We start from the raw sequence: 16,622 nt of genomic DNA on the forward strand, positions 1-16,622 counted from the left end.
ATATGATACTCCATGTCCCTCCCCAGTCCATTTCCATATTTTTGAAAGCAAGTATGTATGTGTCTATTCTTTTTTGCTCATTCCCCTCCTCAAACCTTCAGAAATGTTTTATGATTTTCAAAAATTTAATATGTTCCTGTAACATGATAGAGTAAAACACTCATTGTTTCTTCTGACAAAATAGATTGAGTTGCCAATGCCTTCTGTGAGTAGGCCCTTTGCATAACCCAATTTTATAAAGTTGATTCTACTTAGCTTAAGTGGAAGAACAAGCTGGAGCTAAGATAGAACATTTCTGAGACTCCTTAGGATTTGTATTTCATTGATATTATCAATAACAAGCTGTAAATGATATTTTTCATGAAAATTATTTATTGCTCAGAAAACAACAACTGGCCACAGAATATAACCGAAAACAAGTTCTCCGACACCACTTTACTGAATGGCAGCATTGGCATCGTGCAGAAATCCTAAAGAGAGAAATGATTCTAGCAAAGAAGGAAACCAGGAGGAAAATAAATGAGCTGCTAGCAGCAGCATCACAAGGGAAACTTGGAGCAAAGCAGTCATCGGGCATCACTGAACTCGAAGAGGCAACAACCATGGTGGATACTTCTGGAAGAAATGGAGAGGTACACTACTGTCTTTTCTTTGCTTACTCTTCCTGATTACTAAACACTTATATTTAATCTTTGCACTTTTATTGCCTGGGATATATATGTTAGCAGGTGACACACTACCTTACATGGGTTATCTAGTCAATAAAATATGAGGGCTACTACAATGCACAAAGGTTTCCTTTTAATGATGTGTCTATGTATAGTGCATCCGGTTGAGCACACATGACAGTGTGCAAGGCCCCCCCCAGTTCCCATCTGCAGGGGGGAAGTTTCACAAGTGGTAAAGCATTGCTGCAGGTGTCTCTCACTCTCTCCTTTTCTATCTCCCCTTTCCTTCTCAATTTCTGTTTTTTACCCAATAAGCAATATATAAATAAATTATTTTTTAAAACTAACTTTAAAAGTGTTATTAACAGGGAGTCTGGTGGTAGGGCAGCGGGTAAAGCACACGTGGTTCAAAGCTCAAGGTCCAGCATAAGGACCCCAGTTCAAGCCCCCAGCTCCCCATCTACAGGGGAGTTGCTTCACAAGTGGTGAAGCAGGTCTGCAGGTGTCTATCTTCTCTCCCCTTCTCTGCCTTCCCCTCCTCTCTCCATTTCTCTCTGTCCTATCCAACAACAATAATAACTACAACAACAAAAAACAATAAGGGCAACAAAAGGGAATAAATAAATAAAAAGTTTTTAAAAGTTTTCTTAACAGTAAACATGTCTCAACCTTGTTATAGTTGGAGCCTGGTAAGAACATAAGATATAGAGAAAAAAAATTAAATAACTAAGTGAAAAACTCCTTTAGAAACAGATAGATAGATAGATAGATAGATAGATAGATAGATAAAGCACTGCTTGAACTCTTGAGCTTTTCTTATTTGATTCTCATGTTTTCTTTCTAAGGAAACATGATTTAAAGAGTAATGTTTAAGTTTTTCTTTTTCACAAGAGATCAGGCATGTTCAGGGTGGTATGGCCATTGACTAAGTTTTTCTTTTTCTAATAATAAAAATCCTATGTATTAGTTATAGGGATTTGGAAGGAGAAAATAACAGGAAAAGATAAGCTCACTTATATAATTCCATCATCTGGAGATAACCACCAATTACATGTTAAAGTATAGCCATCTGGTCTTTTCTCTATTCAGCCATATGCATTTTTTTCTCTAGTCTTTTATTTAGCTTTTAACATTTCTTCAGTCAAATCATTAAGGAAATCTAGTTTGTCATAATATAAGAAAAGGAGAGCATTCTTTTCCTTAATAATTTAATTGTTTCTAGCTTTTTGCTTATTTGTTTTTTTCATTTCACAATATAACATAAGAATTTTCTATCTCTAGATCTACTCTTGCAATAGTAGCTGTCAACAGAGCATATACTGCAGAATCAGATCTAAATTCTAAATCAGAATTTCAGGCCTCTATTTTTTCTCTTTTTTTATATTTATTTATTTATTTTCCTTTTTGTTGCCCTTGTTTTTATTGTTGTTGTATTATTATTATTGTTGTTACTGATGTTGTCATTGTTGGATAGAAGAGAGAGAAATAGAGAGAGGAGGGGAAGACAGAGAAGGGGAAAGACACCTGCAGACCTGCTTCACCTCTTGTGAAGCGACTCCCCTGTAAGTGGGGAGCCGGGAGCTCGAACCAGGATCCTTATGCCAGTCCTTGTGCTTCACGCCACGTGCGCTTAACCCGCTGCGCTACCGCCTGATTCCCTTTTTTTTTTAATGTAGGTTCTACATTAGAACTTCATGAGTGTTCCTCACTGAGGACTACCTTCATGTGGCATCATTTTGTAATAATTATAAGATATTCTGTCACTAGTCATAAGCCAAATGTGTTTAACTCCTTTTTGCTTACTGGACATTTGTTTTCAGCTTATCACAATTATAAATAAATCTTTACCGAGCATCCTTATAGCTAAACATCTTTGCACATGTCCAAAAGCTATACTTCAAATAAATACCAAAAAAAAAAAAAATGAATGCATATTTCAAAGATACCAAATTTCACTTCCAATAATGTTATATTAGAATGCCTATCTAGGGAGATAGATAGCATAATAATTATGCAAAAAGACTTTGTGCCTGAGGCTCCAAAGTCTGAAGTTCAGTCCTACCATAAGATACATCTGAGCAGTGCTCTAGTGATAAATAAATAATAGAATGTCTGTCTTCATGTCCATCATTTTCAGGGTAAAATATTTTCATCTTGCTATTGCTTCAGCGTTTACATTTCTTTGTTTACTAGTGAGGTTAAATATTTTTATATTGGCTATTTACACATATATCTATATAAAAATGGATATGAAAAGATAGAGCAATTTAGCTATGCCATGTATCATTATTCTACTTGATTGTATTTTCTTATATTTTTATTTATTTGTTGGATAGAGATAGAGAGAAGTCAAGAGGCAAGGAGAGATAAACAGACCTACCTACAGCACTGCTTCAACCCTTGTGAAGCTTCCCTCCCACAGATGTGGACCAGGGGCTTGATCCCAGGTCCTTGCATATCATAATATGTGCCCTCAGCCAGATGTGCCACCATCCATCCATCCCCTCTGCTTCATTATCTTATTTACAGGAGCTCTCTCTGTATATATATGTATGTCCTCCCTCACCCTTGAGCTTTGTATTTTTAAAAAATATTTTATTTTAACTTTTTGAGAGAAAGATACACACAGAGACCAGAACACTGCTCAATTCTGGCTTCTGATGTTATAAGCGATTGATCCTGGGACCACTAAACCTCAGAATGAAAGTCTTCCTATATAACCATTAAGCAGTCTTCCTTGCCCAAGCTCTTTGTTTTTTGTTTGGTTGGTTTTTGTTTGTTTACCAAAATACTACTCAGCTCTGGGAGGTCAGAGCTTCAGACTTAAATATTGTTTACATAACTATTATGCTATCACCCAGCCTGCTTTTTGTATTTTTAAGACTAATGAGTTTACTATTAGATACTTTGCAATATTTAAGTTTTGTCTTTTTGGCTTATGTATGGTGTTTGGTATCCATACTATAAGCAGTTAAGTTTTTGAGTGTTTTTTTTTTTTTTAATCTTTATTTATTGGATAGAGACAACCAGAAATCAAGAGGGTAGGGGGAAATAGAAAGGGAGAGAAATAGGGAGTTGGGCGGTAGTGCAGCAGGTTAAGCGCATGTGGCGCAAAGCACAAGGACCAGTAGGAGGATCCCAGTTCGAGCCTCTGGCTCCCCACCTACAGGGGAGTTGCAGGTCTACAGGTGTCTATCTTTCTCTCCTCCTCTCTGTCTTCCTCTCCTCTCTCCATTTTTCTCTGTCCTATCCAACAATGAAGACAGACAATAATAATAATTACAACACTAAAGCAACAAGGGCAGCAAAAGGGAATGAATAAATAAATAAACTAAAAAAAAGATTTTAAAAAATTTTTTTAAAAAAGGGAGAGAAAGAAAGACACCTGCAGCACTGCTTCACCACTGGCAAAGCTTTCCACCTGCAGGTGGGAACCAGTGGCTCAAACTCTGGTCCTCGTGCTTTGTAACATGTGCACTCAACTAGGTGCACTGCTACCCGACCACTGACAGTTAGGTTTTTGTAAAATCACACCTGTCTTTTTTTTTTTTTTTTCATAATTGCATTTGTATTGTTTTAAAAGCCTTTTGGAAGAGGCTCTATGTACCCTCTTGCTTCCACTCCAGGTCTTCCATTCCTCCAAATAATACATTTAAATATTTAATTGAGACGTGAAATTAAATCAGGCACTCGGAGTTTCCTTGGCCTTGCTTTTTACCCTGATTTCTACTAGCATGTAAATTAACCTTAATTTAAATCCAATCTCTTAGCAAAGAAGGACCATGAGGATTTTTTTGTAACTTATATAACATTTTTGTCCTTTTCCCTAGGCAATTTATCTACATTTATCTATCATTATGTCAGGTCATTTTGTTTCCATTGAGACCCAAGAGAAATCTTCTATCTTAGGAAACAGCTGTGTGGTCTCTTTTACCTTTCAAAGTTTTCTGTTCTTATCTTTAAGTTAAAAAAAAAAAAAGCCACCAGAAAAATACCTATATAAAACAGAAAAGATTAATATATGTATATGAGTAAAGAATTTTTTTAAAAAATCTAAATTTCTGTAGTCAAGAAATTTAGTGTTGTGGTATAAAAAGAGCAACATTAGATTGCTATGGAAATTCTAGGTACTTTTTCAGTTAAATATTCCAGATAAACCTTTGTAGTGTTTGTTCTATTATTTTAAAGAAATTTGGTGCAACCTTGATGGGGATTGCATAGAATCTGCATATGGCTCTGAATATATATATATATATATATATGTTCTCAAGAATAGTCATCTTGGTTATGTTAATTCTTCCAATCCTTGAACATGGAATCTCTTTCCATTTCTTTGTATATTTTTCTCTTTCCTTGAATAGAATATTCAATAGAATATCTCTTTTGGTTTTTGTTTTGTTTGCTTGCTTTGTTTATTTGTTTTGCCTCCAAGGTTACTGCTGGGGCTCAGTACCTGCACAAGAATCCACTTCTCCTGTGGCCATTGTTTTGATTTTTTCTTCTTTATTTGTTTTTGGATAGGACAGAGAGAAATGGAGAGGGGATGGGGAAATAGGGAGAGAGAAAGCGGCTTACAAACCTGCTTCACTGCTTGTGAAGCAACCCCTCTGCAGGTGGGGTGCTGGAGGCTCGAACCAGGCTCCTTAACTGGCTCCTTATACTTGGTACTATGTGTGCTTAAACTGGTGCTCCACTGCCCAGCCCCTAGGATGTCTCTTTGTCAAGAAAGGATAGCATTGTAAAAGATAGACTAAATGAGGGGGCCGCGGGTGGTAGCGCAGTGGATTAAGCGCAGCGGATTAAACGCATGGTGCAAAGTGCAAGGACCGGCAGAAGGATCCTGGTTTGAGTCCCCGACTCCCCACCTGCAGGGAAGTCACTTCACAGGCAGTGAAGCAGGTCTGCAGATGTCTGTCTTTCTCTCCCCCTCTCTGTCTTCCCCTCCACTCTCGATTTCTCTCTGTCCTATCCAACAACAATGAGAACAATAATACTAACCACACCACTGATAAACAAGGACAACAAAAGGGAAAAAATGGCCTCCAGGAGCAGTGGATTCGTAGTGCAGGCACCGAGCCCCACCAATAATCCTTGAGGCAAGAAAAAAAAAAAAAGACCAAATGAAAATTACACTCTTAAGGCTACTAAATAAAACTCTGTTTTTTTCAAGAGTATAGAGTATATTAGTATGAACAAATTAAAATATAAAATCTTTAGTTAAATATTCATTACTTAGCAGTCATAATGTGGAACTAAGGTACCACAGATGTGTTTATTATGCCTGGACTTTTTTTTCTTCTATTATCAGTTAACTGAAATCAGTTAAATCAGAATGGTCATTCTTGTTCTGTTAAGTATAGTATGTACTATTAAACTTTTTTTTTTCCTCCAGGGTTATCACTGGGGTTTGATGCCTACACTAGGAATCCACTGCTACTGGTGGCAAATTTTTCCTTTTTGATTTTCTCTCTCTCTTTCTATTTTTACTTGACAGAACAGAAATTGAGAGAGGAAGGGAAGGGAAGTAAAGATGGGAGAGAGAGACACCAGACCTGCTTCTTCTTCTAGCGTTTGCCCTTCTTCCGTAGCCAGTCAACAGATCAGGATGAAAGCTGTCAGGAGCTGCTTGTTGCTGGCTTTGAAAGTGACTGGGATCCATGTGGATTCAGTCGGCTAGGAAGGATCGTCAGTTTCCCCAATGAATGGGTACTCACGGGATGCACCACGAGAAGGTCACTAGACCTGCTACAGGTGGGGAGCAGGGGCTCAAACCCAGGTCCTTGCACTTGCTGCTATGCTCACTTAACTGGCTGTGCCATTGTCTGGGCTCCTCCATTAAGCTTTTCTTTCATTCTTTTATTTTCAATTTTAAAAGTTACTATGATTCAAAATAAATTTTTGTTTCTGTACTCAGGGCTTTTATAGTCTTGCTGGGATACTAATGTATCACTACCAAAGAGTTTAAAAGGGCCTAAAACATATAGCCTGCTTGATGCTGAATTACTTGAGCAGGTATTCTCATGAACAAATGCCCACTGACATTTCTGAAACATAATGATATTTTTTTAAGTATTTGACTTGTCAGAATCCCTATATACCATATCTTTGACTTAAGCTGAGTCTGTAGAAAATATTTCCATCATCATGAAAAATATTTTTGTGTACTGAGTATGGTACTCTGTTCGAGCTGAAAGTTTCTAAGACACAAAGTAGTTTATAGTTCCTCTTTCTTTTTTCTTCAGAATGTGACTTATTGACATATAATGGACAGTCACTGCAGTTTCTTTTGAACTTATATTCTTAAATTTATATTAACATTTATCTTAAATGTAAAGTAGCCAACTAGATCTTATTATTATTTTTTTTTTAAATATTTTATTTTATTTATTTATTCCCTTTTGTTGCCCTTGTTTTATTGTTGTAGTTATTATTGTTGTTGTCATCGTTGTTGGATAGGACAGAGAGAAACAGAGAGAGGAGGGGAAGACAGAGAGGGGGAGAGAAAGATAGACACCTGCAGACCTGCTTCACCACCTGTGAAGCGACTCCCCTGCAGGTGGGGAGCCGGGGTTCGAACTGGGATCCTTATGCCGGTCCTTGTGCTTTGCGCCACCTGCGCTTAACCCGCTGCGCTACAGCCCGACTCCCCTAGATCTTATTTTATTTTCTAAAATATCTTTATTTTATTTTACTATTGGATAGAGTCAGAGAGAAATTGAGAGGGGAGAAAGAGACAGAGAGGAAGAGAGACAGAGACACACCCATAGCCCTGCTTCACCACTCATGAAGCTTTCCCCCTGCAGGTAGACCAGGGGTTTGAACCCCAGATCCTTGTGCACTGTAATGTGTGCACTTAACCAGGTGTACCACCACCTGACCCCACCAGTTATATTTTAAAGAAAAGATGCATATTCTGATTTTTCCCTCTTTATTTGATTACTGGGAGGTTAATGATTTATGGCACAGTTGTTGGCACATGGGTACAATTTCTCATCTTGCCAAGATAGTTGTCTGCAAAGCACTCTCACTCCCAAATGAGGCCCATCATCATGTATGAGGATCTGAAAGCTCCCCACTGTCCATCCCCTTTCCTGCCCCTTTCCCCAGAGTTCTTTGTTTTGGTGCAATATACCACCAGTCCAAATTTTACTTTGCGTTTCCTTTCTGTTCTTGTTTCTCAACTTCTGCCCCTGAGTGAGACTATCCCACATTCATCCTTCTCTTTCTAGCTTATCTCATTTAGATGAGTCCTGGTACACAAAGGAAATTCTAAAGATCCCAGCAGGCCGCTCCTGGAAATTATTAACCATTATGATAAGGTGAGAGGTTGCAAAATTAACATAAAAATAGTGGCTTTCCTATATACAAACAGTAAGTCAGAAGAAGAAATTCAGAAGTCAACCCCACTTGGTTTAGCTGTAAAAACAATCAAATATCTAGGAGTAAACTTAACAAAAGAGGGCCAGGTGGTGGCACACCTGTTTAAGTGCATATATTACAGTGCACAAGGGCACGGTTCAAGCCACTGGTCCCCACCTGCAGGGGGAAAGCTTCACAAGTGGTGAAGCAGGGCTCAGGTGTCTCTATCTCGCTCCCTCTTTATCATCCCCTTCCCTCTCGATTTCTGGATGTCTCTATCCAATAAATAAATAAAGATAAAAAAGAAACTTAACAAAAGAAATGAAAGACCAGTATGCTAAAAATTACAAGTTACTATTCAAGGAAAGAGAAAACGATACACAGAAATGAAGATTCCATCTTTATGGATTAGAAGAATTATTAGCATAACCAAAATGACCATTCTACCCAGAGCCATATACAGATTTAATGCAATCCCCATCTAGGCTGCACCAAATTTCTTTAGCATAATAATTTTAAAAAACACTACAGGGAGTCCGGTGGTAGCACAGCACGTGGCGCAAAGTGCAAGGACAGGCAGAAGGATCCCGGTTCCAGCCTCCCGGCTCCCCACCTGCAGGGGAGTCGCTTCATAGGCAATGAAGCAGATCTGCAGGTGTCTCTCTTTCTCTCCCCCTCTGTCTTCCCCTCCTCTTTCCATTTCTCTCTGTCCTATCTAACAACAACATCAATAACAACAACAATAATAACTACTACAACAATAAAAAAACAAGGGCAACAAAAGGGAAAATAAAACAAATTTTAAAAAATTAAAAAAAAAAACACTACAAAAGTTAATCGGAAATCAGAAAATACCTAGAATTTCCAAAGCAATCTAAAGTTGCTCTTTTTTATACCACTACACATGGCAGAAATAAAATCTGGTCAACCCTTAGACCTTGGAATCAAACCATTCTAGAAAAGACATTTTTAATGTTGACATTTTGTCAGGATAAGTTTTTCCAATTAAAAATTATATCCTGGGGCTGGAAAGTGGTACAACTAGTGGAGTGCACACATTGCAATGTACAAGGACTCAGGTTCAAGCCCCTGACCTCTACCTGGAGGAAGGAAACTTCATGAATATTACAGCAATGCTACAGGTGTCTCTTTTTTTCTCTGTCCCGATTTCTCTCTGTCTTTATCACAAACAAATAAAGGAAAGGAAAAGGTGAATAAGAAGTCAGCTGGATAGAATTATGTGTAAGTACTGAGACCCAGCAATAAACCTGGTGGCAAAAAAAAAAAAAAAAAAAGGAAAGCTATTTCCCCCTCCACTTCTGTATAGACCTTGTAGTTCAGTATGTTACCTCTGTCTGTTAAATGAGATTTATATAATGACTCTTTGAAAAGTAAGTCATAAGCTAATATAAAATGTCAGTACTTCTCTTATATAACACAGATATTTCCCCAGTGCTTCTGAGCATGCAAGTATCTCCTATAAATTGATTATTTGGGAATAGCTAGAAATCGTAAGCTTTTAAGGCAGGCCTTGATCCTAAAATATCTTCTGTTTAATTTAATAGCAACAAAGGCATTGAAAGGACAGAACTATTACTCATTTGTAAAGGTATCCCTCAGTTTGAAAATATTCTTGAGAAAGTTTATTCTTTGTCAATTTTCTGAAAAAGTCAATTCATGAAGATGAAAATTCCTATAACAAGATTGGAATCTTGCTTCATTTACAAATGAACTATCTAAGCACATTCCCCCCACTACCCCTTTTGTTGGCAAATATGCTGGCTCATGACAGCTATAGCTATTCTCACCCTGTTTCCATGGTGAATAGTAGCACACAATCTCAGATAATCTCACAGGTTTAGGATTAGTGGCCTCTGAGAGAGCCAGGCCAGGAGTGCAAGGCAACTCTGGCTGGGATGCAGAATGCTTATACCTAAAAGAGTAATGTTAACTTTGGAAGGCAATGAAGTCAGATCTTACCAGCACAGTCCTTTAAATAACTAGATTTATGTCTTTGTCCTCCTTCTCTTCCTCCTCCTTCTTCTTCAGGTTATTGACATACCCCCTTTGTGGGAAAAGCCACCATCAAGGAGTAATGGGTGTACGCTCAGTCCCCCAGTGGAAAGATCAACAAAGAGCAAGTTGCAGGTTCCCATCCAGAACTTCCCTATAAACACACCTGAACATAATCAGCACAAGACACTAGATGCTAGGCCCTCAGAGCAGCCTGGGAGTAGAGAGAAGCTCAAAACCACCAGCCAAAAAGCAGAACCCATATGCGTGGGTCATTTAAAAAATCGCCACGTCTTCCAGCAGCAGCTGATTGAAAAGCAAAAGAAGAAACTTCAGGAACAGCAGAAAACAATTCTGGAACTGAAGGAAAGTCAGAAACTGGCAGAGGCTCGGTGGGCAATGGAACACGCCACAATCGTGGATGCACAGAACCGTCTGCTGTTGAACCTCAAAGAGGAGCCAAAAAGAACCTGTCACATGCTTCCAAAGTATGTTCAATGTATCAGAACACTCTTGAGACTTGATTGGGGTGGAAGGGTTCCACTCTTGGAAAGACTTTGCCTAGCTCACAGATACCATAATCTCTCCTTCTCAAAGCAGTTGTGATTGTCATATGACAAGTATAAGTATTAAAGGCAAATGGCTACCTAGGAAGATTCACTTATACAGCTGGGATTTGTGTTGTACCTTCCTTTGTTTGAAGATCTCTGGGCCATATCAAGAGAAAACTGCTTATTTACTCTAACTTTATTTCTGGTTTTCTGATTATGTTTACTGTCGAAGCGCTAGCTTTGGCAATACCAGGTTCAAATAGAGCAGCCCCGCGTCTCACTGATAGTCTAGTTTAGCCCTGTAGTTGTATGGATAAAAGTTAACATCTTTTGAGTTTTGAATAAAAGTCCAATTTTCTCAAAACCATTTAAGATAGTTTCAGATGTGCTTGAGATGTAATCAATATATGTGATAAATAGTAGGATAAGAACTGGTGTTACGTATTGATTTTGAAGCACTGGAATGCACCTGACTTGTAGATTCAGGCTAATCAATCATTCTTTCCATCCTGTTTACACCGATTTATCAAGTGGGTATAGTCATTAATAGTTATCTCATAGCATAAAGATTAAAGTTTATTTAAAAAATACTTAGAGTTGCTTAGGTGAAAGGATTTTGAAAGAAGGTGTTTATTGTTCTGAATTCTTTTCTTCTTTTCCCTTCAGTTCATCGATTGCTTCCTCTGGGGCTGAAGGCAGTAGAAGTGATTCCCGAAATTGTCTTTCTGAAACAAGAAGGAACCCAAGGCAGTTGGTGGCACCTCATCCCATATTGAAAGGCAGGGCTGTTGTGGGTGTGACCTTGGTGGTGGAGTAGAATGTGCTGGGACTGAGTCCTGGAAACTCTTGGGTTTTGTGACTTGGCAGAACCTGGTCAGTCTAAAATGGGTAGACATGTGGGGAATGGAATGTATCATAGTGTTCCAAGATTTTTTTTTCCTGCCCCATCTGCCAAACTTTTTGGCCTTCCCAGCCAATATTAAGAAACAGTGCTGAAAGTTAAATTTTTGACTTTTTGAAATTTGGATTGTGGAAGGAAAAATGGGATAATTACAAAAATTCTCAATAGCTGCTAAGGATAAGTAATGATGAAGATCACCTTTTGTTGTGCTTTGTTAACATTAAAATGTTGATTAGGATAGCAATTTATGTGAAGTTATTATATCACTTTATAATGAACCAGCTTTAGTGACTTTCAGTAACGAAAATTTTGAATCAGACATTTTAATAGCATTTTTATGCACCTAAAAATCCTGCTTAAACCAAACAATACTATAAGAAGATAAACAGTCTTAGAACCTATATCATGAAGCTGATAATTGTTTCTATTATATTGACAGTCACAGTACATGTTTGCATGTGCCACTATGCACTTTAACAATTATACTGCGGTCCATAAAACTAATATTTCACCTGTGGCAAGATTGCTACCCTAATAAGAAGCATTGTCATTTGAAGGACAATATGGTTGAAGTAATTCCTATTAATGAAGAAATTAACGGTCCTTGCACTAACTTCTTCCAAGACATCAGTTTGTGCCAGTTTTGTCCACCTCAAAGGATATCCAGGCAACACCCAGTTCAAATTACTGTTTAATCAAGACGCTAACATATTTCAGAACGCCAGGCTTCTTTTCAAGTAGTCTGTAATGATTAGCTCTAAGAAAAATGGCGAGAGGGCATGTCATCAGAAACTCTGATTCTCAGGACTCTCACACTTTAATCCTTCGTCTATTATTTCAACCTCCTTAAAGACAGTCTCACTCTTGCCATTTGCAGCACCCCCACTACCTTTCTTCCAGTGAAGCAGGCACTTAATATCTGTAAGAAATAGCCTGGCGGCTTTTTCACTTATTAATTCTTGAAACTTGGACTTAAATTTTCTTCTCTAAAACATCACAAAAGGAATGAAAAGTAATTGTTGGCTGACTTAGGTGAGCAGAACGTGATATTCCCCCCACCCATGCCCTTCTTCCTATAAAAGCCCCAAATGATGGCAGAGTCATATTATCAGACCATCTTGCACATTTGCTTCTTTTGGATCGATATTTAATAGACTGTCAAGAACAGGAGTCTGACACTCAAATTCACTCACATGCCAGTTCTTCAAATGCCTAGTACAATTCTATTTCCTGCCCATCTGGATATCCAGGCCTTAAAACTAGATTGAAATATATTCATCATGACCCCAAACTTTAGTTTGTTTGTTTTTTATTGTTACATATACAGACATATGTATAGTGACTGAGGAAGAATCAACAGACTCATAGTGGAATCTGAAGAGTAACTCTAGTCTCAAAGTATTTGTTAGATGTAATTACTGTTTTCCTCTATATTTGAAAAAGGAGTATCAAATTAAAATTTTGGTTTCTGGCTTTCACATACTGAAAGTATATCAAGATACACTATCTTATTTAAACCAGTGAGCAGTTTTTCTAAAAGAAATATGAACAGAAACATAATCTGCACTTTATTGATCATTGCTAAATGCAATTGTAGTTCTTGATTTATGATACCTATATGCCAGAACTGTATCCCTACAATCATATATTTTTATATAATCTATTTATAAATGATATATTTGTATATGACTTACATGCATGAACTTACTTAATATAAATATTTTACAGATGCACATATATATATATACCTACATCTCTGAGATTGTGAGCATTCAATAGCAATCAAACTGTAGCAGTAACATAAATATTACTATATAATATAGATATTACTTTACAATAGTTATTATATTTTTGATATTGTAATTATTACCATTTTCTAGCTATGGAAGAGAGAGCAGTTCAGCGAGCTGAACGTAGGCGGATCTTGGCAGAGAGGAAGAAAAAACAAGAAGAGGAGAAATTGGTAATAAATCAAGAATGCAAACTGAGGCAAGAAAAAGAAACTATATAGGTCTTTCTTAATAAATGAAACTGGTTGTTTACGTCCCTTGACACAATAGAATTAGACTAACTTTGGGAATGGCTTTCTGACTACTGACCTGAACTCTGACAAACTGAAGGAATGAAATGGAAAAACGCCAACTTACTAGTAAAGCAGAAGTGAAACGTCCAAAGCTGAAGTGAACTCTCAGTTAAAAGATCTGTACCGTAACTAACCTAATGAGTTTGCAAAGGAAGTCATTCTTCCAATATTTGATTCAAACTGTCAGCAGTAAATTCTATACCTATGAAAAATTACACAGTTTCAACATTTAAAATTTTCATTTTACTTTATTTTATTGTGGCATGACAGAAAATATCTTTCCCATTTTGTATATGTAGTTTGGACTTAGTATTTCACAGGTGAGAATAACTAAAAAGTAATCTTTTAAAAAAATATTTATTTATTATTGGATAGAGACAGAGAGAAATTGAGAAGGGAGAAGGAGGTAGGAGGGAAAAAGATAGAGAGACACCTGCAGCACTGCTCCACCACTCATGAAGCTTTCCCCCTGCAGGTGGGGACTAGGGGCCTGAACCTGGGTCCTTGCACACCTTAATGTGTATGTGTAACCAGGTATGCCATTGACTGGCCCCCAAAGTAATCTTTTTTATGGTGAAAATTTCTGATTTTATTAATGTTTAGTCTCACTTTCCCAAGTGAAAGATTTTAAAGCTATTCCACTTAGCACTTATCTTTAGGTTTTCTACTTTTAGCACAAAATACAAGCTTCCTCCAGAGATGGGTTGACTTTCTTCAATATAAAAGACTGTATCTTTATGCAAATTGAGTGTTCTGTCTTTTATGAATTTACCTCGATCAGGCCCAGCTAAAGGCCCAAGAGGAGGAACGTCAGAAGAGAGAGGCAGAAGAAAAGGAAGCTCAAATCAAGAAAAGACAAGAAGAAAAAAGATTGAAGAAAATGGTTAGTAAAATTTGTTTGATTAGTCACTTTTCTCCTAAAGCCTATTTGGTATAATAATTAAGGCCTTGCATACCTCCCTCACCCTAGAATTTTTATCTAGAACATTTTTTTTTTACCTCCACCCTTTTTCTCTACTTTCGTGAAAATGTACTCCATCTGCAGATCTTAGTTCAAATGTGATTTCTTCCAGACTTGCCTGTCCTGCCTTGTTCTAGCCACCTCTTTACCAGAGCTAATGTTAAGTTAGGCTCTCCTTTATGAACTCTGAAGATATGTATATGTACATGTATATTCATATGCATATGTATATATATATATATCCTTCAACTCATTACCGCATCTTATAATTATGTCTGTTTTGCAGTTGTTTTATTCAGTTCTGCACCCCCAGCTTAACTGTAATCTTCTTAAAAATAAAGGAGAAAGTCTAATATTGTTCACTGTTTCAACTAACAGTATAGCTAACATAGAGTAGGGAGGCAGCAAATGTGTTGAATGAGTAAATTAGTGAATAAATGAACAGTTGGAAGAAAATTTATCTAGAAGAAACAAGAGACAAAATTCTTTCACTCAAGGTTATTAAGTTCTATTAAATACATTTTAAAAATACATACCTGTCTAAGATAATATATAATATGTACTCCACAGACCAAAAGAGTTCAAAGAAGTCATACACAGCAAGACTTAGGAAGGCTTTAGAGAAATCAGAGGCATTGTTATGAAAGAGAGATTTGAATTAAAAAATGTATTATTCTAGATTCTCCAGAGAAACAGAACCAGTAAGATATGCGGGAAGAGATTTATTCTGAGGAATTGGCTCACATAATTATGGAGGTGGTGAAGTCCCACAGTCTGCTGTCTGGAAACTGGAGATTCAGCAAAGTTGGTGATGGAATTTCAGTTTGAAAACCTAAAACCAACAGAGAAGCTAATAGTTCAAGAGCAAGAGAACAATATCCCAGCTTTGGCAGGAAGGCAGCAAAAAGAGGTCCAATTCCTCCTTCCTCTACTTTTCTGTCCTACCCAGTCCCTCAAAAAATGGACTGTTTTCTTTATGGATCCCAATTTAAATATTAAAATCTCATCCAGAAACACCCTGACACACCCCAGAAATGAACTCAAAGCAGGATTGTCACAGTCCTTCAATTTGTGGAGGAAAAAAAAAGTACTACCTGTGAAACTCAATAGTATGAAATGCAATAAAGTGAGATATGTCCATATGCAAATATATTAACTTTTGTTTGTTGAGCTCGTATCCTACAGTCTTGCTAAACTCAATTATTAGTTTGGGGTTGTTTGCTTGTTGGGTACCTTTTTTTTTTAACCCAGATTCTTTGGAATTTTCTACATAAGCAACCATGCTTACTGCCAGTAATAGTAGTCTTATTTCTTCCTTCCTAGTCTATATGCCTTTCCTTACATTATTTTTATTTTATTTTATTATTTTTTAATGATTTATTTATTCCCTTTTGTTGCCCTAGTTGTTTTATTGTTGTAATTATTATTGATGTGATCCTTGTTGGATAGAACAGAGAGAAATGGAGAGAGGAGGGGGAAGACAGAGAGGGGGAGAGAAAGACAGACACCTGCAGACCTGCTTCACCGCCTGTGAAGCGACTCCCTTGCAGGTGGGGAGCTTGAGGTTCGAACCCGGATCCTTATGCTGGTCGCTGCGCCACCGCCCAACTCCCTCTTTTTATTTTTGTTAGAGAGAAAGAGAGAAAGACCAGATCACCACTTAACTCTAGCCTACCCAGTGCCAGGAAAAGAATAGGCAACTCCATGTAGTAAGTCCTATACTCTATTTGCTAAGCCACCTTCCTAGCCTTACAATCTTTAGAAAAGACTTCTTTGTTTATTTTTATAATCAAGAGAGAGAAAGAATTAGGAACAGAGCACCTTTCACATCATATTTCCAAGTCCAACATTTTAACCACTGTGCCACCTCCTAGGCCACTAGATCTAAATTTTTCATTCATATCATATTCCTCCTGTCTGATGAACTCCCTTCAACATTTCTGTAGGGAAGATTTGCTGATAGTGCATAGCCTCTGTCTTGGGTTTGTAAATTTTTTAAAGTATTGACTGTTTGGACAGAGACAGAGAGAAATTAAGAGGGGGGGGAAGATAGTGAAGGAGAGAGAGAGAGACACCTGTAGCTCTG

General features: G+C 37.4%; 1 protein-coding gene across 4 annotated transcripts in view; it reads left to right on the top strand.

Annotated features, from left to right (window-relative positions):
- CCDC191 (coiled-coil domain containing 191) overlaps positions 1-16,622 on the top strand; it is a 96,869-nt gene that overhangs the window by 61,776 nt on the left and 18,471 nt on the right. For 2 of the 4 annotated variants that reach the window (XM_060198334.1, XM_016185258.2), the window contains 5 exons: positions 383-632; positions 10,077-10,528; positions 11,258-11,370; positions 13,373-13,455; positions 14,357-14,458. In XM_060198334.1, the coding sequence (XP_060054317.1) occupies positions 383-632; positions 10,077-10,528; positions 11,258-11,370; positions 13,373-13,455; positions 14,357-14,458 (1,000 nt within the window). The remainder of the gene's footprint in view (positions 1-382; positions 633-10,076; positions 10,529-11,257; positions 11,371-13,372; positions 13,456-14,356; positions 14,459-16,622) is intronic. The other 2 variants (XM_060198336.1, XM_060198337.1) reach the window with 2 other exon arrangements.

Source organism: Erinaceus europaeus, chromosome 9, assembly GCF_950295315.1.
Source record: "Erinaceus europaeus chromosome 9, mEriEur2.1, whole genome shotgun sequence".
NCBI classification, from domain to species: domain Eukaryota; kingdom Metazoa; phylum Chordata; class Mammalia; order Eulipotyphla; family Erinaceidae; genus Erinaceus; species Erinaceus europaeus.